The sequence below is a fragment of the Musca vetustissima genome, unplaced genomic scaffold (assembly GCF_032173495.1).
Source record: "Musca vetustissima isolate MV318-11 ecotype Yass unplaced genomic scaffold, APGP_CSIRO_Mvet_v1 utg698, whole genome shotgun sequence".
NCBI lineage: Eukaryota > Metazoa > Arthropoda > Insecta > Diptera > Muscidae > Musca > Musca vetustissima.
Window position 1 is genome coordinate 360,204 of NW_026885255.1, and position 10,313 is coordinate 370,516.

General features: G+C 38.2%; 1 protein-coding gene across 1 annotated transcript; it reads left to right on the forward strand.

Annotated features, from left to right (window-relative positions):
- Window positions 1-4,049: 4,049 nt before the first annotated feature.
- Window positions 4,050-9,799, forward strand: LOC133332391 (peptidylglycine alpha-hydroxylating monooxygenase). The gene is made up of 8 exons (XM_061540792.1): window positions 4,050-4,224; window positions 7,731-7,788; window positions 7,859-7,946; window positions 8,765-8,837; window positions 8,905-9,037; window positions 9,101-9,149; window positions 9,225-9,563; window positions 9,631-9,799. The coding sequence occupies exons 1-8, from the start codon at window positions 4,075-4,077 to the stop codon at window positions 9,797-9,799; spliced, it is 1,059 nt and encodes a 352-aa protein (XP_061396776.1). The 5' UTR covers window positions 4,050-4,074.
- The last annotated feature ends 514 nt before the right edge of the window (window positions 9,800-10,313 follow it).

The following is a 10,313-nucleotide window of genomic DNA, read 5'->3' on the forward strand; positions in this document are numbered from 1 at the left end:
CTAAAAACCTTAAAACATATCATACAACTAATTCAAAACATGTGAACCTTCCTAGTTTCTTTTTTCGAAGAGGAGGGGAGGTGGAGGATGAAGAAGAAGAAATTAATCATTAAAAATTTGTATAGAAAATTAATTTTTTTTGATTTTTGTTTTTGTTAAAGCCAAGCTTTAAATCTAAAAAAATAATTTGTTAACAAAAATATTTAAATATTGGATATGGAAATTTTTGTTTAAAAAAATTATGAAAAATCAAATAAATTTTAAATAAAAAAAAATACTCAAATTAAAATTATTTATAAACAAAATAAAAACATAAAAACAATTAAAATTGTATATTTAATTTATTTAATAAATATTAATTTAAAAAAAATAATAACAGCTTTTTTGTCTTTTAAAGTAGCTTTAAAAAAATCCACGCCTTATTTAGGAGCTCTAAAAATACTTTTTTTTTTAATCTACGCCGTAGTAAGGAACTCTAAAAAATATTTTGGAACAACTCTTGTTTAGTAAAAACGATCAGATTTTTCTCAAATTTTTTCCAGAGGTAGGTATTCTTACCCTAATTATGGGGATATTTTTTTTTCTTGGGGTACGGGTACTCGGTTATATCCGGTTCTACAGATCCGGTTAATATTTGATGGGGTTATCTCAAACTGTTTTGGAGATGCAGTCAAACAACTGGGTTTTGGTACCCGATTTTTTTTTTTTTTTTTTTTGAAAAACACCCTAAAAGTCGAACTTGGGTCCACTATTGTCGCACATGATAGACCACAATTTTACCTTTCCAAAATGGTGCGATATGTGGCTGTATCTGTTGTGGATCAAAAGATATGGGCCTTAGAACCCTACAAAAACAAGGAAATTCTGTCGCGTAGCCGGTGTTGGTATCTGACCATAGAAAGGTATTTTTATAGCCTTTAAAATAATACCCATTTTATATTAACCGGATCCGTAGAACCGGTTATAACCGGGTAGCCGTACCCGAACTTCCTGGTCAAATAACCGGGTAACCGGATACGCCCCCAAGAAAAAAATATATCCCCATAATTAGGGTAAAAATATGTACAACTGGAAAACATTTCAGGCCTCTAAAAATACTTTTTTTCAAAATCCACGCCTCTGGTGGGCCTCTAAAAATACTTTTTTTCAAAATCCACGCCTCTGGTGGGCCTCTAAAAATACTTTTTTTCAAAATCCACGCCTCTGGTGGGCCTCTAAAAATCCATTTTTTAAAATCCACGCCTCTGGTGGGCCTCTAAAAATCCATTTATTAAAATCCACGACTCTGGTGGGCCTCTAAAAATCCATTTATTAAAATCCACTCCTCTGGTGGGCCTATAAAAATCCATTTTTAAAAATCCACGCCTCTGGTGGGCCTCTAAAAATATTTTTTTTAAAAATCCACGCCTCTGGTGGGCCCCTAAAATATTTTTTTTAAAAAATCCACGACTTCTTTACTTACTTACTTACTTAGCCTGCTTGTGGCAGAACTTTCGATCCATAAGCCGAGCTTAGAAAAGATTTCCAGGCGCGTCGGTCTTTTGTGCAGTTTTTCCAATTTGAGAGACCATTTTCGGCAATGTTGTCTTCGACTTGATCATTCCATCGTATTCGTGGCCTTCCCCTTCTGCGTGAACGATCAGCTGGTTGGCTTTTAAATGCCTTCTGGGCTGGGGCATCTTCATCCATTCTCACAACATGACCTAGCCAACGTAGTCGCTGCAGCTCAATACGTCTAACAATGTCGATGTCCGAGAATAGCTGGTACAACTCATGGTTCATTCGACGGCGATATTCACCGTCAACGCAGATTGGTCCATAGATCTTTCGTAGAATTTTTCTCTCAAACACTCCAAGAGCTGCCTCATCTGCTTGCGTAATTACCCATGCTTCAGATCCATATAATAACACGGGTAGTATCAGCGTCTTGTACAGTGTGAGTTTGGTCTGGCGGGAGGTGGCTTTGCTTTTGAATTGTTTGCTCAGACCATAGTAGCACCGGTTGGCCATCACTATCCTTCTCCGAATTTCAAAACTAATGTCATTCGTTTTAGTTATGGAGGTACCAAGGTACATAAAATCTTTGACTACCTCGAAGTTGTAGTTCTCAAGTTCCACAGTTGGTCCGAGTCTACTGGACGTCTTGCGCGTTGATACCATCTGCTGGGTCTTCTCGCCGTTTACTGCCAGACCCACTTTGGCAGACTCCTTCTCAATTTGTTCAAAGGTGGCTGTTACCGCTTTCAATGTTCGACCCATTATGTCGATGTCATCGGCGTAGGCGAGTAAGATGTGTTGTTTGGTGTACAGAGTGTCATTTCTGTTCACTTTTACCTCTCGTATGACCTTTTCCAGCAGAATGTTAAAAAGGTCACACGACAAACTGCCACCTTGTCTGAATCCTCGTTCGGTATTAAAAGGCTCCGAGAGCTCGTTTCCGACTTTAACTGCCGATCTTGTGCCTGTTAAAGTTATCCTGCATAGCCGTATTCATTTTGCAGGAATGCCAAACGCATACATAGCTTTATACACCTCTGAACGAATAGGGCTGTCGAATGCGGCTTTATTGTCGACGAATAGGTGGAATGTGTCGATATGTTTTTCGTGGATTTTTTCCAGGATTTGGCGCAGTTTGAAAATCTGGCCAATGATGGATTTGTCAGGTCTGAAGCCACATTGGTATGGTCCAATAATGTTATTGGCTTCAGTCGATCAAACAGTACGCTGGATAACACTTTATATGCGAAGGGAAGGAGACTTATTCCTCTATAGTTGGCACATATCGTCTTGTCTCCTTTTTTGTGTAGGGGACACAGGATGTTCCAATCATTGGGCATATATTCTTCTAGCCTTCTTGAGAAGTTCTAAAAATGCCACTTCTTCAAATGCAACCATGTATGTTTATCTTAAGGAACCGGATATTAAAATTCCATTACATTGTTGCTTTTGGTAAAGCAGTGGCAACAGCTGTTTGAGAGTTAATTATGAGAGAGTTTGTAAATAACGGGCCAAAGAGTGCAACAATAAGTGGTGAGTTGTGGTAGGCCAGCCAACAACAACTCTCCCCAGTCAAAAACTGGAAATACCATAACAGGTTGGTTGGCTGTCTAATTATTCAAGCCTCTTGTTTTGTTTTCTGTTTGTCTCTCTCTCTCTCTTTCTGTGTGAGAGAGAGCCTGATAACAACCCCGGTATGTTGGCTAAGCCACCATTAATGCATGGGTATGTGTGTGTGTGTGCCTCGCTGTTTGTTGGCATGGCTATATGTTTTGACAGTGTTTCATGTTCACATCAACGGTTTCATTTCCCACACTGTTCCGTTTTAGCATCTTTTTGGTTATCTTTTTTGACACATCGGTTGGTTGGCTGGCTGGTTGGTTGGCTCTGAGCTCATATATATACCACTGAGCTCTGAGAATACTGAGAGTTATACATAACAAATAAATCAACGAACGACCGACCACAGACTACGGACGGAAGGCTGGAAATAACAAAACTCTTAGTAACGCATAGCACAGAACAGAGAACGGAGGAGAAGAAAAAAAAAATTATATATTTAGAAAACAAATTATAGAAAAGTGCACATATTGTTTTTCAAAAAACAAATTATTATTTTGTAAAATTATTTTTAATAATTGTTGGTGGACATACTATTTTACGCACATCATACGAAGGGAGGAGAAACGAAAAGTGAATAGAAATTAAATAAAAATTTAGTGTCAATTTTTCAACACACACACACAAATGTCAATACAACAAATTTATGGTTTAAGCCAATAATAGTCACAATTACCAAAACAACAACAAAGTGTTACATTGTAAAAAAATTAAAAACAAGAAAAAATACAACAACAATACTAAACAAAAATCTAAAAAAAATCTCCCTCAAAAAATTCCCCATCTGTTGTTTGGAATACACAAAAATAAAAGAAAAGCCAAAGGCAAAGGGAAACAACAAAAAAATTTCCAACGTTACACAGACACACACACACATCAACACACTCTTGAACGACAAAAATGCCACTTTACTCAGGGATGTCACATCTACGATGGCTACAAGTGTTAACAGCTTTAATGGTATTGGCCGCCAGTTGCTGGCAGCCAACATATGGTATCTTGGATGACGATGAATATAATTCCGTCTACAATGAACAGATGCGGGAGCAGTTAAATCACGAAGTTGGGAAATTTCCATTTCTGATGCCAAATGTGCGGCCAAAAACGGTAAGTCAAACACCCAGCCAAACATAACTAAAATTAATTCCTCCCAAACTCCAACCCCCTTGGCAAAAAAATTACACCCACATAGATGTGCACCCACACACACAGAGAGGCAAATTTTAATTTGCAAAGGGAATCACAGCAGTAGGCGCGCAACAGAACAATATGGCTCAACTTTGACCTCCTGGAAATTCTTCAGAGTAATCAAATCCCAACATCTCTCCACTAACTGCCACAAAATCCCCCATCCCTCCTACCCCCTAATAATCAACAACAACTAAAACTTTTTTGCAATTATTGTAGGCCGCCTCGAACTTAACAGGTGGCAGTTTTTATTATTTCCAGATATTGTATAGAGAATCAGGGCATAGAACAATGGGATCCGCACACATTACACACGTATGCAAATAGTCAACGACGAACAGCAGCTGGTTATCTAGACTTATTTATCGGAACTTCAGTTATTTATTTTATTTTTCTGTTCGATGATTATTGACAATAACTGACAAGTGTTTTATTTCCATAAGGTGTATTGTGTTCTATGCCCGGTTAATAAGAGCGAAACACACGCACACACTCCGGTGAAAACCCTAAATGCACCGCCACCTCTTTTCACCTGGTTTTGTTAGGTGGAAGACGACCCACACAATTAGAATTCTCGTTTTTTGGTACCTGTTATTGGATTTTTGAAATGTGTCTGTATCCCGTATTTTTGTGTGTGTTTTTCTTTTATTTGTTTTTCTTCCTTCCCTTACCTCTTCCAAAAAATTCGAAAAAAATAATTAATTTTGTTACTAATGGTTCGGGTTCATGACTAGAATACGGATTTTTTACTTCGAAATGCACACCGCAAATTTATTATTTTACTAATCATGTAGAAATTTAAAAATATATAGGAAAATACAATAGGTCGTATCGGAAAAAAGAAAAGGTCCCAAGGCCTGGATTTTTTAAAAATATTTTTTAAAGGTCGCAAGGCATGGATTAAATATAGCGCGTCGGTCTTGTGCGCACCTCCTCCAATTTGAAAGACCATGTTCCAATGTTGTTTTCCACTTGGTCTTTCCATCTGATTCGTGGCCTTCCACTTCTACGGGAACCATCAGTAGTTCTCATTCATTCGTCCATCATGGCCTAGCCATCGTTGTCGCTGCAGCTCAATACGACTGAGTATGTCGATGTCCGCGTATAAATGTACAACTCGTGGTTCATTCGATTCGATGTAGATCTTTCGGAGAAATTTTCTTTCAAACACCCCAAGAGCTGCCTCATCTGTTTGCGCAAGTACCCATGCTTCAGATCCATATAACAGCCCGGTAGTATCAGCGTTTTGTAAAGTGCGAGTTTAGTCTTGCGGGAGTTGGCCTTGTTTCTAAACTGCTTCCTTAGACCATATTAGCATCGGTTGGCCATCACAATCCTTCTCCGAATTTCAAAACTGATGTCTTTCGTTTTATTAATGGCGATACCAAAGGTATATAAAATCTTTAACTACCTCGAAGCTGTAGTTCTGAAATTCCACAGTTGGTCCGAGCCTATTGGACGTCTTGCGCATTGATACCATCAGCTTGGTCTTCTCGCCGTTTACTGCCAGACCTACTTTGGCAGACTGCTTCTCAATTTGTTCAAAGGTGCCTGTTACCGCTCGCAATGTTCGAGTGTTGTTTGGTTTACAGAGTGTCATTTCTTTTGACCTTTGCGTCTCGTATGGCCTTTTCCAGCAGGATGTTAGCAGGTCACCCTACAAACTTTCACCTTTTCTAAATCCTCGTTCGGTTTTGAAGGGCTCCGATAGGTCCTTTCCGACTTTAACTGCTGACCTTGTGCCACTTAAAGTTATCCTACATAGCCGTATTAATTTTGCAGGAATGCCAAACGAAGACATGGCTTTAAACACCTCTGAACGGATAGTGCTATCGGATGCGGCTTTATAGTCGACGAATAGGTGGTATGTGTCGATGTGTTTGTCGTGGGTCTTTTCCAGGATTTGGCGCTCAAAAAATATGTCTTTGGTCTGTTCATCTTTGTCTTCGGTCGGAGCATGGACGCAAATAACACTGATGTAGAAGAACTTCGCTTTTATGCGGAATCTAGCAATTCGCTCATCTACTGGAGTGGATCTGGAGACGAGGTCTTTTATTCTTCTGTTAACCATAAATCCACAGCCAAATTCATGTCTCGTTTCATGGCAGCTATAATACAGGGCGTAATCATCGGATTTACTTACGCCAGTCCCTTTCCATCGAATTTCCTGTAAGGCAATAATATCGGCTTTGTACTTCTTGAGTACATACAGCCAAAGCGAAAACTACGCCTGTTCTATACAACGTGCGCACATTTGCGGGGGTCGTTAACATTTGGGGGGTTTGGTTTACTTTTTCTTTGCTTTTTCATGGTAGGTTCGGTTTTCCGAGTGTGGACAACTAACCTGACGCCTCAACCCATTTTTTATAGGTCTTATGTGTGAACTCACGGCACGCTCACTATTTCAACGGGTGATGAAAAATAGCTACCCCAGGTGACACCGCGGGGAGGTCAGTGTCCAGAATTGAGATGAAAGAGGGACCAAGATAAACCTGGACTTCGGCATGTTACAGGCAATAAGAGCCGTTGCTTGGTATCTATCATCCCCTACGCCACCCGGTCCCACACAAGGAGTGGATTTTTTAAAAATATTTTTTAGAGGTCCCAAAAAAGGCGGGGATTTTAAATTTTTTTTATTTCTATATTTTTTTCGATACATCCTACTGTCCCCATCATCTTCTAGATGATGTTCATCGATTCTTACACGTTCTCACTTTATTTTGTTATTTTCATTCGCTTATATTGTATTGGTGTTGAGAGGTAATTCCCATTTGGTTCTTATCACTCGAGAAACGATTTGTTGTTTTTTATGCTGTTGTTGTTGTTATTTCGTAGTCTGCAACAAAATCGTGATTTTAATTGAGAATCGAGAGTGTCGTTTTAATTGTTATTCTGCAAGCAAGTAACTGAGCTAAGTGAAGAGGTATTTTGTAGAGTCAAGTCGGCTACTTGAATACCGTACGAAGTTCAAAGAAAAATATTAGCTGAGTTCGATGACGATGATAAGAGTGATGTGACGTGACGTTAAGTGAGGGAAATAATAAAAAGAGGATTTAATTGAGAAACAGCGATAATGCGTGATAATCCAAAGAGGGCTTTAATCGGTAATTAGTGGCAGTAATGTGCGATAAGGGAGGTAGCTATGGTAAAAAGGGACAAGAATGATGTGGGGGCATAATTTGAGGTTGTAGTAAGAAATGCAGAAAGGAAGGAGGGTGGAATATTTAGATTTGCATTGACAAGTAATCTGATTTCTGTCATGAATAGATTTCCATGCTGTTACGGGTCTTCTAGAGAACAAGAATTATAATATGGACACCTTTTGACTTTCAATAGTTATAACCAATTTTATAAAATTGGCTCCTGACCAATTTTGTACCATATTTTTAACATTTATATTTTCTCGCATTTCTTATTTCATACAGCCTGAACTATATCTTTGTACACCGATAAAAGTGGACTATACAAAAAGCTACTATATAGGTAAATGGTCCGAATGAATATTCACGATTTATTGGGTCATTAATTATTCATTTTTTTAACTTTTTTCCAGTTGGTTATGAACCCAATGCTACGATGAATACGGCGCATCACATGCTGGTCTATGGATGCGGTGAACCTGGATCAAGTAAAACTGTGTGGTAAGTTGATACGGAAATGAAGATGAACCTTGGAAAAATATTCTTTAAAAATCCAAGCCTTGGATGGACCTTGGAAAAATATTCTTTAAAAATCCAAGCCTTGGATGGACCTTGAAAAACTATTCTTTAAAAATCCACGCCTTGGATGGACCTTGAAAAACTATTCTTTAAAAATCCAAGCCTTGGATGGACCTTGAAAAACGAATCTTTAAAAATCCACGCCTTGGATGGACCTTGAAAAACTATTCTTTAAAAATCCACGCCTTGGATGGACCTTGAAAAACGAATCTTTAAAAATCCACGCCTTGGATGGACCTTGAAAAAAGAATCTTTAAAAATCCACGCCGTGGATGGACCTTGAAAAAATATTCTTGAAAAATCCACGCCTTGGATGGACCTTGAAAAAATATTCTTGAAAAATCCACGCCTTGGATGGACCTTGAAAAAAGAATCTTTAAAAATCCACGCCTTGGATGAACCTTGAAAAACTGTTCTTTAAAAATCCACGCCTTGGATGGACCTTGAAAAGCTATTCTTTAAAAATCCACGCCTTGAATGGACCTTGAAAAACGAATCTTTAAAAATTCACGCCTTGGATGGGCCTTGAAAAACGAATCTTTAAAAATCCACGCCTTGGATGGACCTTGAAAAACGAATCTTTAAAAATCCACGCCTTGGATGGACCTTGAAAAACTATTCTTTAAAAATCCACGCCTTGGATGGACCTTGAAAAACTATTCTTTAAAAATCCACGAATTGGATGGACCTTGAAAAACTATTCTTTATTCTAAAAGATTCCTCTCATTTTCTCTTTTCAGGAATTGCGGTGAAATGGCTAAAAAGTCTTCCGAAGAAACAGCTAGTCCTTGTGGGGTCCAATCACATTCCCAGGTATGGATCTGTTGCATTTTTTTTCTCAAATTAAAAATAAAAATTATTTGATATAATTATTTTCCAGATTTTATATGCCTGGGCCAGAGATGCCCCCAAACTGGAGTTACCTGAGGGTGTGGGTTTTAAGGTGGGATATGACTCACCCATTAAATATATTGTTCTGCAGGTCCATTATGCCAGTATAGCCAAGTTTAGGGGTGAGTTTTAAGAAATTTTTAAAAGAAAAACGAAATTTTCTAAAAATCTGATTCTACCAATAGATGGCAGCACCGATGATTCTGGAGTGTTTATACGCTACACCGAGAAACCGTAAGTCTGAAAGAAAAATGTTCTTCATAAATTCCACCAAATTAATTTTTATTTCTTTCTTTGTCTTTTCCATAGCATGAACAAATTGGCTGGTGTCCTGCTTATGGGTACCGCTGGTGTCATCCCACCCATGTCTATTGAACATATGGAAACCGCGTGCGAAATCAATGAAAATAAAACCATACATCCGATTGCCTATCGGACACATACACATAGTTTGGGCAAGGTCGTATCAGGTTACCGGGTCCGCACCGATGATCATGGCATGAATCATTGGACTTTGCTGGGCAAAAGGGATCCTTTGACACCTCAAATGTTTTATCCCGTCATGAATAATGAACCCATAGTTAAGGGTGATTTTATTGCGGCGAGATGTACCATGGAGAGTCATAGGAAACGGGTAACGGAAATTGGGTAAGGAAAACAATTCATTTTTTTTTAATTTTTCTAAATCACCCCGCTCTTTTGTAAAATTTTGCAGCGCCACCAACAACGATGAAATGTGCAACTTCTATCTGATGTACTATGTGGAGAATGATGAACCGCTGAACATGAAATACTGCTTTAGTCAGGGACCTCCCAACTATTATTGGCGTAATCCCGATGTGGGTCTCAACAATATACCGCACAAGGAGGCGAGCACATTGTAAGGATAGCCTGGGGAGCGAGAATGAGACGTTGGCGACAAAGGCAGACAAACCATGACAACAACCACAAATCAACAAAAAACAAACAGCTTTATTTATACTATTATTAAATAACAACAACAAAAACAAAAATCCTGAAAACCAACAACATTAGAAGAAAATTCAAAACATATGAGAAAGACAAATATTGTTAAAAAAATATCACCAAAAGAAAAATGAAAAATAGGGACAAACATGTGCAAATCATGGAAACTTATCATTAGACGAAGAAGAAGACAAAGAGGAGGAGGAAGTAGAAACAAAAAAAAGTAATTTATAAATTAAAAAATGTGGAAGGGAATTGAAAATCGGGGATCCTTAACAAAATCTAAAGAGAACTGTAATTGGCAACACTACGAGAGAGAGAGTGAGAGTGAAAGAGAAAATAGGGCAATAGAGAAAGCAGGGAGAAACAATTAAGCGGATTATTTTGCTATAGAAAACATACGGATATTTTCGATAATAAAAAAAATATCGG

Coding starts and splice junctions, on each gene's coding strand:
- LOC133332391 (XM_061540792.1), top strand. CDS start 4,075: ATGGTATTGGCCGCCAGTTGCTGGCAGCCAACATATGGTATCTTGGAT. Junction 7,947..8,764: donor GGATCAAGTAAAACTGTGTG/GTAAGTTGATAC, acceptor TTCTCTTTTCAG/GAATTGCGGTGAAATGGCTA. Junction 9,038..9,100: donor CAGTATAGCCAAGTTTAGGG/GTGAGTTTTAAG, acceptor TTCTACCAATAG/ATGGCAGCACCGATGATTCT.